Source organism: Drosophila innubila (assembly GCF_004354385.1).
Source record: "Drosophila innubila isolate TH190305 chromosome 2L unlocalized genomic scaffold, UK_Dinn_1.0 5_B_2L, whole genome shotgun sequence".
In the NCBI taxonomy this organism is placed as follows: Eukaryota; Metazoa; Arthropoda; class Insecta; order Diptera; family Drosophilidae; genus Drosophila; species Drosophila innubila.
Genome location: NW_022995373.1, coordinates 5,871,506 through 5,884,568, shown reverse-complemented (window position 1 = coordinate 5,884,568; position 13,063 = coordinate 5,871,506). Strand labels below are relative to the sequence as shown.

The 13,063-nt window shown below is 34.5% G+C and overlaps 2 protein-coding genes across 3 annotated transcripts in view; both read left to right on the top strand.

Annotated features, from left to right (window-relative positions):
- Positions 1–223: 223 nt before the first annotated feature.
- Positions 224–606, top strand: LOC117782635. The gene is made up of 2 exons (XM_034619658.1): positions 224–365; positions 426–606. The coding sequence occupies exons 1-2, from the start codon at positions 234–236 to the stop codon at positions 561–563; spliced, it is 270 nt and encodes an 89-aa protein (XP_034475549.1). The 5' UTR covers positions 224–233; the 3' UTR covers positions 564–606.
- Positions 607–988: 382 nt separating this feature from the next.
- LOC117782533 overlaps positions 989–13,063 on the top strand; it is a 41,540-nt gene continuing 29,465 nt past the window's right edge. For both annotated transcript variants that reach the window (XM_034619557.1, XM_034619556.1), the window contains exon 1: positions 989–1,886. The gene's annotated coding sequence lies outside the window, so the exon portion shown is untranslated. The remainder of the gene's footprint in view (positions 1,887–13,063) is intronic.

Below are 13,063 nucleotides of genomic sequence, written 5' to 3'. Positions count from 1 at the left end.
CTACAACAACTGACCGATCGATAATTTATTTGCTTTTTTTAGAGCGCTTTGCACGTTTGAAACCCATAAAACTATCTTTCACGATATTGTTGACAATATCGTAGACGAGATTTTGGTGCACTGTAAAAATGTCTGGAGTTTTGTGTAACAACTTAAACTTTACAGTATTACGAAGAAAATAATCAAAGTTGCTTTGATTTTTTTTGAGTTGAATGGGCAGCAGATCAAGTAAAATGGAGCCGTTTAATATTCAAGTGCCTGATATTCCAAGACTTAGTGACTCCAATAACTATTGGTATTGGCGAATACTTTTGCGTGCTTATTTAGATGCTGTAGGACTGTGGTCAGGCAATGCTCCAATTGAGGTAAAAATTATTTATTGTGTACACCTAATGTAATTTTTATTAAATTTACCTTGGCTATAGTGCGCCCAAAGCAAGTTCATATTGTTGAGTACGCTAGAGTTATGGCTTATATCGCGGGACTATGAAACAAAAAGCGCCATAGGAATATTTAATGATTTACATTTACGTTTCGGAACGGGGAGAATTCATGAAATATAATCAACAGTTGATGCAAAATAAATAATAGTAAATAATGACATAATATTTAAATAAATATTATAAATATTTCATGTAATATTAATACATATTTATTACTTAAATATTATTTTTTTAACTGAATAGGCCAAAATGAGCGCATTTTTTAAACATATGTTAAGTTGGCTGCTCGTAAATTCCGTTCCAACGTGAAGTTGGCTGTGCACGAGGTCCAATGCATACACACTCAACAAAGTAAGCGAGTTGGCAGTCACTGCGTTGTGGTCACACTGAACTTTACTCGATTCTTGTTCATCAGTCATTATCGGACAAATTAGTCGTCACTTCCGATAACAGTTGCATTTCAGAAGTCAAAGCGAGTTGACGTACGGAGCGCGTATGGCTCAATTTATTATTCAAACGTACTAACAAAGCTAATTTAATTTAAATACATTAACGACGCTAAACTTACAAAGTGAAACTTTTTTAATACTAAAAACAACACAAACGACTCACAATCCACAATCTATTCGAAGTACAAACTCGAAAAGCCAAAACAGGCCAAGAAGCCAAAACAACGCGACTTCGACACCTGTTTGCTTGCATTCCTGAGCCTGAGCATGAACGTGACTGTGTTTGTGTGTTAGTGTTTATTTTTGTGAGTGTATGCGTGCGTTGTGATAGCTGTGTGTTAATGTGTGCAGAATAGGGACATGCAAACTGAATTAATTTTTTAAACCGCTTTTAAACAATAAACAATTAGTTTGCCCACTGTTGCAATTGCAGCATTTAGCAGCCATTCCCGCCGTTCACCGCCGCGTCGCGCCTGCGCAAGAAGCAAACAGCAAAACAGCCAACAACAACAACAGCACAACGTAAACACAAATACACGAAAACCGGTTAATGTGAGACGCACACCTTACTCACACATTCGTGTGTACAAACCTATACAAAATACTTACTGTGTCGGTTTTGTTTGCTTTTGCTTGGAAAATAGAAATAGAAGGAAATACGTGCACAAAGCAAAACAACACGAAGAAGAAAAAAATCAATTTCAAGTGGGAAAAAGTGTGAACAATAAAAAAAAGATATAAAAAGAAAACAAATCGGCAATTTAAGCATAATACAAAATTATTATTGATTGTGCTGTGTGCGGAAATTGGGCCCCAAATGTTTGCTTAAGGGTTAAGTACACAACGAGAGTCTTATCGCTATAACCAAATCGATTGGCGCATTGAAACGAAAGTGAATTAAAGCCACAAATAATTGTAACAGTAATTACCGAACCAGTTTCGGACCAGAGTTCGGACGTTATCACAAACGCGCAGTCACTTGTTGATTAAATTGGTGAGTAAGCTTTTCTTTTATTGGGTCATTATACGAGTAATGTGTGTTTGGATTATTGGCTTATTGGCTTAAACGGAAACGTCTCGAAAGCGTCTAATCTGTGACAGGCGTCATTATGTAAAAACAGTATGTGAAGTAATTGTTTTGACAAAGAAGAAAAGCTCACAAAAATTTACAGAGATTTTGACTTGAGCTGATTTGCAAATCTTTTAAAAGAAACCTTAGGTGACACAGGTCTTTGAGAGATTTAATTTTTCGGAGTATTAATACGGAAACAAAGAGTTGCTACAGTTTACAAAAAAATTTAGTAAAGTGTAAAAGTCGATCCCAAAGTATTAGCATTATATTTAAAAAGGGGGAAAATAAAAATATTTGTTTGACTTATCGCTTGTAATTTAAGTACAAAAACATTCAAATATTTTGCACGCTAATAAATATAAGTTGTGTGTCAATTCATTTCTAAAAGTAAAGCTTGGTAAATTATTAATTAATTTTAGTGTTTAATTTGTTAATAAAAAGAAAGTATATCACAAAAAAAGTTAATTTAACCATTAGAAATATGAAATTAAAATTAAATACCATTAAAAAGATTTTGTCTTTGCAAAAAAAATATGTAATTTTGTAAAATTAATTACTCGACAAACTGTATGCACAATTGGTTTGTAGTATCATTTGATCTTGCAGTGTGCCCAACTCAAACTAAACCGCAAAGCCCAATAAATAACTTTCACTGAATTGCGCGCCAAAATTGGCAATACACATACAACAACAACAATTTGTAGTACATGCCAAAATTGCACTGTAATCGCGGTTGCTTTGTTAATCAAATTTGTTTCATGTATCTTTAAATTATTTTTTGTTTTTATAATTTTCCATTTTCATTTTCGTTTTTTGTTTCGTTGATGTAACCTTAAGTTGATTTCCGAGCTGATTTGCAGCTTCATTAAACTTAACTCACCTCAAATTGAGTGTAAGGCGAGGCAAAGCTGATTATGAGATAATCAGCGAATTGCTCAACTAAATTGCGGAACACGTTTCAAGTTGTGAGAGAAATAAGTGAAAGAGTTGCTGATGATACACCTGGTATATGTACAATAATTAAAAAAAAATAATTCAACATGTATACATACGTTTTTGAATATATTATTTATATTAGCTTAATTAAATTACATTCACTACAAATTGTATAGTATGACTCATAAACTCATTCCATTCATCCTAAATATCGGTGCACAATCTTGCCAATAAAATTCCAACTTCTCAGAAAAGCAACCACAACAAATATTCCCACCAAAATAAAAAAAATGCAGAAATAAACAAACAACAGCAATAGCAACAACAACAGCAATCGTAGACCAGTCAACAACTTTATAAAAAGCAATAACAAGAAAACTATGCACATAAAAAAAGTTATATAAAAACACGTTAACAAACCACACACAAAACAGCATGAGCTGAGGAGAGGGGGAATTGGGCGGGGGCAGACGAAGCTGACGCTCACTTTAAGCCACGCTTCAATTGCAAATGCCCCAGCGAGCAAATGCATTGACGCAGATACGTGGGCTACCAGTTCTTGTTGTTGTTGTTGCTGCTGCTGTTGTTGCTGTAATTGTAAATTCTACAGGTTTCTGTCGCTTTGTTGCAGTTGTTGCCTTAATGGCGCACAGCAACAACAGCAACAACAACGCTCCGCAATTTTACGCCAAAGCTAAAAAGGCGACCGATCAAATCGAATCGAAGCAATCGACGATCAGAGCTCCTTCAATCGTAGCAAAACCGGGCCAGAGTGTAGCTGCGACATTACTGCAAGCACTGTGGACATACACTGGTCGGCATATTTATTTTGACAAACTTAAAGTTAAATCTACTCATGATTTGAACTAACTTTAAGAAGATTTTAGCATCAATGAAAAGGTCAATTAAATCCTGTTTGAATGATGCAAAATTTTCCTTAACCCATTAAGTACCAATTGAATTTATGTCGACGAAGAATTGAGTCAAATTTTGATACTTTTTTCTCGGGTTTTAACAAAAAATGTTTCGATGCGAAAAGTTTCTTCAAACAATTCTAACAGTGACTGTAAAAAGAATTTTTCAAAAATCTCTTTGCTTATATTTTATATGATTTTTTGTATGGGATGATCAAGTTCTTTTGATTCATAAGCCTAATGAAAACGCATTAAGTGAGCTAAAGTTGTGCAAACTGTTTAAAGAAGATTCTTATCAAAGTTGATTTGTAAACAATGTTTTTTTTTCAGTTAAAATATATACCCTATAGACAAAAACGTTTTTATCTTTTTTGTTTATAATATATTTTAATTGTTCATGTTAAATCATTTTTCCAAGTTAATTTAAATTTAAATAATCTTTAGTTGACGTTTAATAAATAAATATGTGCCCACTGTGCAGCGCTTACATTGACATGGCCAAAACGTTACAGCGTTGCAGTAATCTGGCAATGGGCCCAGAGCCTCGCCGGCTTGTAGCCGAGTTGGCTAACTGCTTGGCCACTTGGCGACTTGGTGTTCAATTCGTATTCGTATTCGAATTCGCTGCTCGTTGTTGGCCGATGCCGCCGGCCATACTCAATTTGATTTAACTCGACTCGACTTGATTCGGCTTGGTTCGGTTTGGTTTAAGCTTGGTTTTGTTTTGTTGTTTTGGACTTGGGCTGCAAATGCGACTCGTAATTGTTTCATAAAACGCAAAACTGGCCGTGCAGGCAACTGGCTAAGATGAGGGGAGTCAGGGGGTGGCAGGGAAGAATAAGGGGAGGGGTCAACTCCTAAAACAGGTGCACAATGCAAATGCGCGCGTTTTTCTGGCTTTGCGTATTGTGACTTGGGACTTTGCTTTTGGGGCAACACTTTTCGATTTTAATTATGGTTTATGTGTCGTTTTTGAATCGCATACGATACACGTACATATACGTACACGCATATAGCCAATATACATACGTATACTCAATATATATTATCGTATGTCAAGCGGCACAAGGTTATTCCAACTGGAAGAGTCGATGTGGAGATTTCTTGACTCTGTTATTTAGTCGCCTTTGAGGCGGTCCAGTAATGGAACTGCAGGCGATCGTTGAAGCTGCCCATGCGTATTTATAAGCCCATTTGGCTGGCTAGGCAATCGAGGGGCTGTGGTTATTGGGGTGGAACCCACTGGACAGTAAACGTATAACTAGAATGTTTGTTCTACATTTTCGCTCATTCATATGTTGATATTATATATTGTTCGCTTTAATCAGATCATATACTTCGTTTCTTTGTCGGTTATAGAAAATTACTCCATAATCAAATGCTCTTCTAATATAAAATTTAGATTCTAAAATTGTAGTCATACGATTATACTTAGTCATTATTTCATGATTGAATTCAGTCACCAAACTCATCTTGAATTCAACTGAAGTGGTTTATTAAGGACAAGGTCACATAACTGTGATTCATTGAAGCCATATTATATAGATTGTAGAATACCTCTCGACGAATCGATTAAGTTATTGAATCAGTCAAAAGATTACACACTTGTAAATGTCAGCATTAAGTACTATAGCTTATCTTTTCTTTTGTAAATTGCGACTCTAAAATTACTACACAACAATAGTGTAAATATATTTATGTAAGTACGTAAATATATCTCAAATTATATCATCAAATGTCAAGGCATTCTAACAATCAGTCAAATACATATACAAATACAAATACAACTTCAAGTAGATGCGCTTTAATATATTGCAATCTGCTTCTACTCTAAGCCAAGTTTTAAGAACTACACAAACAAACACTTATATGAGTTTTATTTGTATTCATGTGTAAGACAATAAGATTTTATCTCAAGTTACGCGCACACGCGTCGTAGTTTGTCGGCGCATTTGTATTTCCAGTTGATTGCAATTCGTATCTAGCAGATACACAAGTGTGCTTTGCATACAACGAATGCCGTTAAAATATTGTTTAGCTTTAAATATAACCGACTGCGCCCAGACTCTTAAAATACTTGTATGTATCTGCTTTATACTCGGACTTGTACACATTTCTGCATGCATCGAAGCGAACAACAAGCAGATAAAAATACACGTTTTTAAATTTTTTTTATTTTGTATTTTCGACTTTGACTGTTTTTTGATTGTATTTTTGGCCTTATTAATATTTATCAATTTGTTATTTAACTTGTTTTGATTTCTTTGTTCGCTTTGGAAACAACTTTTCGTAAACAAAACAACTACAAATTCCAAAAGTATTTGCATAATTTGGCCTGGAAGATGAGAGAACCGAAAAGTCATCAACAAAAAGAAGCTGAAATATATGTTGTTGTTATTGATTCAGTTACTTTAATACCCTGTACGTATAAAAGACTAGGCATTGCCTAAAATTTACTGATTTCGGTAACTTCAAGTCGACCATTGAAGCATTTCATAATATGTCGTACTTGGACTGTGCTCGAACATATTCAAGGCATTTTGAAATTGGCAATTTAACCTTATTATGTATTTCTTAGGTACTTGTATTCTTATTACTTTTAATTACAATCAAGTGTGGCTCTGCGTGTTGTGTTAATTAATTGATTGATTAGAAGGCCCCTTTAGATATTTGTATGAATAAGTTTTTGAATTCCAGCAGCTGACAGCCCATAAATATTTAATGGTTTAACTTTATAATTGGGTTTTATATCGCTTTGGCTTACAGAACCGTGTCAAAGCATTTAAAGTCAATTTTAGAACAAGAATAAAGCATGTGCTAAACTCGGGACTAGAAAATTACCCACATACCGATCGCGTTTAAGGTGAAACCGAATCCCCCGGCTATTCAAATCTGAATACTGAGACAGAGAAATGCGATATAAAACTGTTTGTCAGTTGGGAAAAGCTGTTTTTTACGGTTTGCAGCTGACAGCTGAGAGTTACAACGGGCTTTTTGCCTAGGGTCGATAAGTGTGCCAATGCGAAATATATACACCGATAAATACCCCAATGCAACTCGAAATTTATTCATTGTTGTTTCTATCTTCGAAATGTGACGCAAAGATTGTCAATAAACTAAATGATACGTGCTTTTTAGTGTGTCAAGTAACTACTTATAACTACAAATTGTGTGGTGCTGAAAATTCTTAAAGTAAGTCAAAGCGATACCGACGATAAAGGTTTATCGATAAACATGGTTTCTTTTCATGTTAAGATCGTTAACAAACTAACAAATTTGAGCAATAATAGGAAATATATGGCACTCCTAACTAAACCAACTAAACAAACTATCGTCAGTCGATAGTCATAATGCCAATAAATAGTTTTGGCCAATATTTAGTTAGTTGGTTGGTTGTTGCCTTCGTTGAAAACTGACTTTATATATTTACAGATACTTACGATTGACAACTTTTTTGCCAGTTACTAGTTAGAGTATAGTTAATCAGCTATAAACACCATACATAGGCTTGTGAGTTAGTACTTATCTAGTTAATTTGTTAGCAATGTACACTTATTCATAAATCATTCGCTTTGTTATCTAATCGCATAACAGGCTCTTAGTCAAACGACTTTGGCAATTTACCTAGACAGTCGTACTAAGATCATTGTTTTTATAGTTCAGTTAAAATTAAATTGAGAGTTATTTTTTAACATTAAAATTGATAAAATGGGTCGAACACAGAAGAATTCCACTTATATATAAAACTATTTGACTGGCTGATTCACTGACAATTAACTGGGAATCCAAACGGTTGAAGCCGCAAGTGGATTAAAATCGACAATAAACTCGTATGCTTACTAGTTTATTTATAAAAGCAACAACAATTAAGTTGTGCTGTTCTGTTATCGATTAAAAGAAAAAGAGGTGAAGTATTTGTATATATATGAAGTATATTGGCTTTAGGTTTTATCATATAATTCATAATCATGAACGAATCTGAAGGAATGAACAGAACTCATCTAGTTCCATCGAAAGATGTTAGAATTAAAACGAATGAATTTGTTTCGTTCAGTAGGAAGTGAACTTCTGAATTGAGTCCATTAATTGATTAATGATACAGAATTGATAAATCAACGAAAGTGAATTCAATAGTCAAAAACACAAACAAGATTTGCACAGCTTCCTTTGAACTCTGAAAATGATATTTTGTTAATTTGGAAATATCATTAGAATCACAATAAAAGTCGCTTGAGCATGCACTTTCTACAGACACTGTAAACTATAATTTCATAAAAAATACAGTTGGTTATTAGACTTCCACTGCAGTACAAGTAGTCATTGCTATTGTTTTTGATTTTCTCCCAGGTCGGCTGAAAATCCTATTGTCATTTGACTGAAATTCAACAGTTGAATTTGTGCTGTTGTATCTTGAATCTTGTGATACTTCCTGTCTAATTATAAACAATTAAAGTGCAACAAATTCGAGTTGTTAGTGAAGTTGTTGCTATTGTTGTTGTTGTTTCATGATTACATTTAATGGCCGATGGCAAACATAATAATTTCGATTAAATAATCAGGCACTTGGCTGACGAACCGATCTTCGCACATTTGCACAGTGGCTGCAAAAAAGTTGAACGCCTGATGCTGGTGTAGTTGCTGTTATTGTAATTATGAAAGTTTTTCAACAACAACAGTAAAACGTTGGGCAATGCTGAGTTAAATGAACGGTATGAACTCATTTCAAAGAGTCAAGTTTATGCTGCACCGAGTCATTTCATTTCATTCATCCAACTCTCGGAAGTGTAGTGAAATGTTGTCGAAGGCAACGGTGACCACAAAAGTCGCTCTGACTCCTATGGCTTGGATTGGTTTGAATCTGTATCTGAACCTGAAACCAACAGCAACAGCGACAGCAACAGCAACTGCAACAACAACTGCAACTGCAACAACAACTGCAACAACAACAACAACGCCAGCAACTGTAACGCCTTGCAATGTGATACAAAGTGCTATTGGCTTTATGCAACAACAGCGACAACAACAACGCTTAAGCACCAACACCAACACCAACAACAATAATGGGAGCAACTGTGGCCAGACCAGACCGATACCATCCCAGGTAGAGAGCGAGTGCCGTTGGCGTTGGCAACGCGCGTCGGCTTCAAAGACAAGTTTTACACCAATTTCCGCTGACTTTTTTGTTTTCCATTTTTTTTAGACCCTGTACTTAAAAAGTATACAGAGTATTAAGTATGAATGTGTCTAACTGCTAGAATCGTGACAGAATATATTCCCGATAAACATATCAGACTGTCTCTCTATACAAAACGCATCAGAATTGTTTCTATCCGTAACTTCTTAATTTAATAATACATACTTGTATTAATGTTTTTTCATTTGTAATTTAGTTTTTTTTTTACAGAATAAGTACAAGGTTTACTCAATGTCGAGGTGGCTCGCCTGGATCTTTTCCTACTAGTTTATTATTATATATAAAAGTAATTTTATCTAGCTTTCCATGTTATTATCTAAAGGTTAAAGACTTATGATGCGCTTGTGGAATTTTCTATCATTTTTTTCTATGCACTCTTAATGGGGCTCTAATGTGGCAATTGGCGTCTGCTAAGTGCGATCCGTGTATTTCTTTGATTGAAAAAGGAAAATCAAGTGGAAAATTGTGCAATTGATATTTAGCCAAGCATTTAAAATGTTTCCACAAATAGTTACGTTTTTGTAGCGGTTGTTAAGGTGTTACAGCAATTCGAAAAATGGCCAATGAACTGTTCGGAGTATCGAACTGTTGTTATAGTTATCGATTTAAAGGTGATTTGACTGAAATATTTAAGCGATTTTCAACAATTACTAAACCAATTCTTAAATATTCATAAAAGCCCTGGCAAAATCTTAAATAGAATTAATTAAACTTAATATGGAAACATTTTTGTAAGCAATTCACTTGGTATGCGAGTATGTCACGAGTATGTCATTATGCTTATAATAATATCTTGAATTCAAGCATGCTATTAGACAGAGAACATTTGTTGTGCTGTTTTATTGAATCACAATCAATCATCGATTTTTACCAAGTCGAAAAAAATTCGTATCTTTATACTGATTTTGAAATGCGATCATTTTATTGAGCATACTTCCATTTCACGTTCTTAATTAACGACGCGTCGTTGTTGACTTGATTTGAGCTTCACATATTTCGCGTGTTTACATTTTTTATTATTATTATTTTTATTGTATTCGTATTGTTTAAACAAATAGTTCATATAGACACAAGAATCGCAAGGCAATAACAATGCAATACCCAAAACAAAACCCAACACTTTTTACTTTTTTTTTTTTGTGATCAAGTATTTCCGTTTGTGGATTTGTGTATGGCATTTAGTTTATTCCTTTTTTTTTTTGTTGTTAATTTTTTATTTTTTGCTGATTTTTTGTGCTGTTCTGTGTATTTTACGTTGGCTTTTGTAGGTTAGCAATGCGAAACCTTGAAATTGTCTGTCTGTCAGCTTTTAACTTCAGCTTTTTTATTTGATTTTGCTTCTCTCCACAGCCAAATGGACTCTGGGCCGTAAATTTTCACATACAACTTTTTGCTGTATTTTTCCTCCAGTGACAGATTCAAATTCGCACTCGTATTCTTATTTATTTTAAATTTATTTATGCCAATTCGTCTGTGTGCATTATTTACACGGCTTTTAGCTTGTTCAAAAATCGCTAATGATTGTTTTTTTGTATTTTGTGGTGATTTCTTTATTGTCTGTAAATAAAATAAAAGGGTTATAAGCTGACAAGTCTACAATACATGAATTAGCATGTTTATTTTCGAATTATATTCGTAGTTCCTTAAGCAGCTCAGCTGATAAATAAATAACTATTTCTAATTTGTAGACTAGGACAACGAATTTGTATTAAGTTTGAGCTTGTGTTAATTGATCGTGAAACTCGTTTTATGATTATCATATAATTTTTATGGTCTACAAATCACTTTTTGATGTGTAATTCAATATCCAAAAATTAGACATAATTAATGCAAGTTACTAAAAGTTGATGGCGTCCAAAATTGTTAATATTTTGAAATAATTATCCAATTTTTGTGTGTGTCTGTGATAGCCTGGCTAACCGGGATATAAATTTATGCATTTTACCACTTTAAAATTTTTTTTTCAGTTTGTGAGTCTGCAGTAAAGCCGAACTTAAGTTACTCTTTGAAAATGTTAACCAAAATTAAATTTAAAAAGAACATTTGCAAAGTCTCATGGAGATTATATGTCTCATGAAGTTTTTTTTATCAAACCCAATCAACTTATAAGAGATAGAGTATCGTTAACCACAACTACGATTACATGCAACGGCTTAAACGATGTTAAACCTATTTGTGCGACTGCCTTTTGGCCAACCTGTTCGGAGTTGCAAGTTGATTTAGGATTTTTGGGTGTGACGCTTGATTGATTTGATTTGAGCAGCTTCAAGTTGTCCAGTTGGAAGACGCGCGACGCGACGCTATGCGATGCGATGTGTTTTTGTGGCCAAAAAGCTTGCTGACTTGTTTTTTTTATGGGCCGAAATGATTGCGCTGATTACGTGACGCTGTCAATTGATTTGTGCGCAAAACCAAAATGAGCAGCCGCTTGGCCAGCGGGCAAACCAACTGTTGTTAACGTTAACGCATTTGCTGGCTTATGGCCACATGAATGAAATGGGGCCCAAAAACAGCAACAACTTCAACTACAGCTACAAATTTTGTGTAAGTTCGTGCGCTGCGGTGGCTAAACAACTTTTTTTTTATTTTGTTTGTCGTGGATAATTTTTCACGAAGGTTTTTCAGTTGTTGTTTTTTTTGCCGTTTCTTAGACGGACAAAGGCCTCATTTCGAGTGTATTGTTGTTGCTTTTATTGCTGCTGTTTTAGCAGCTGAAATGTGCATTGAATATTAATTTTTGTTCAGAGGCCATTTTGAAATTTGTTGGCATTTATTGTATTAGTTAAAAAAAATATGTATGTACATATGCATACTGCACATATATAGCTACATAAAACGTAAAGAATGTAATATAAAACAAAATATTTTCTATTGCAAATGAGAAGAATTTTATTTAAATGTGAACATTGCAGTTTTTATAGATTCTTAGTAGTTCAGAAGACTTTAAGAACGCATAGACACTATTGCTATACCCGTTGACATTAGTATTAACGTGTTTAAAGAGTTTTTTCTAGTCTTATCATACACCCAGCTCATTTGGCATTTGGCTAGAACCTGAAACCCGGAGTCAAGTTAAGAAAACGGTGCATACTAAATGATGGCAAACGAGCAAAAAAAAAAATGAATTCGCATATTTTAGAATTTTATTACATCAGAGATACATTTTTAAAACCCAATCTATTGCGCAATAGACAAAATTACTTGTGAGTAATTGTTTGTGTGTGCGTGTGCAGTATCGATACTGGTATATCGCGTAAGTCAACTATAACTACGGAACGTCAAGTGCAATCGGTTTGCTCGCTAAACTTGTGCAACTTCTTAAATGCCGCCACCTAAAAATAACTGGTCTAATCGCCTATCAAAGCACACGCGAGTATATAAGTCTAGTCTAAAGTGTTTGACTAGCAGATACCCCTTACGCAGGCCAGGGACGTCTCATATTTCCTAGTTGTAATTTTAAACTTAGGAATAAATAGAAAAGAAACTTTAACAAAATACCTTTCAAAACTAGCTCCGATTTTAGAAATCCCATTTATGTGCGATCTGTTGCTGATAAAACTGAAATAGTCTCGTAAAGTTAAAAGTTAAATGTTGACTCTTTCGGAATCTTTACAAAACTTGGACAGGTTCCAGAAATATTCCATACAAATCACGCCTCATCAATTAAGACGGGAGAATTTGTTATTTTTAGATTCATTTATCTTGAATGACAAGGCTCCTTAAGACCTCAAAGTAAAGCTTTAGTGCTCAGGCGTTTCAACAATTGATTTCAATTTTAATTAACACCCACATTTGTCGACTAAGGGGCGTTATGGCTGTTGATAGGCGTGGCACATTCGCGTGCACACATCAAGTTTTAATTGCCACTTGCTCTTTGGTCGAGGTTTGCCGAGTCGGCGAGTCTCTTCAAATTTGGGGCCCTAACCCCCGGCCCGGGTAAACAACTTATTTGTGCAGAGAGCGTCACAATTTAATGAATGAATCAATGTACGACTCGCTGGATACAACTCTCATACCCAATAAATACTACTGTGTTATTTACTGATTACAGTTAT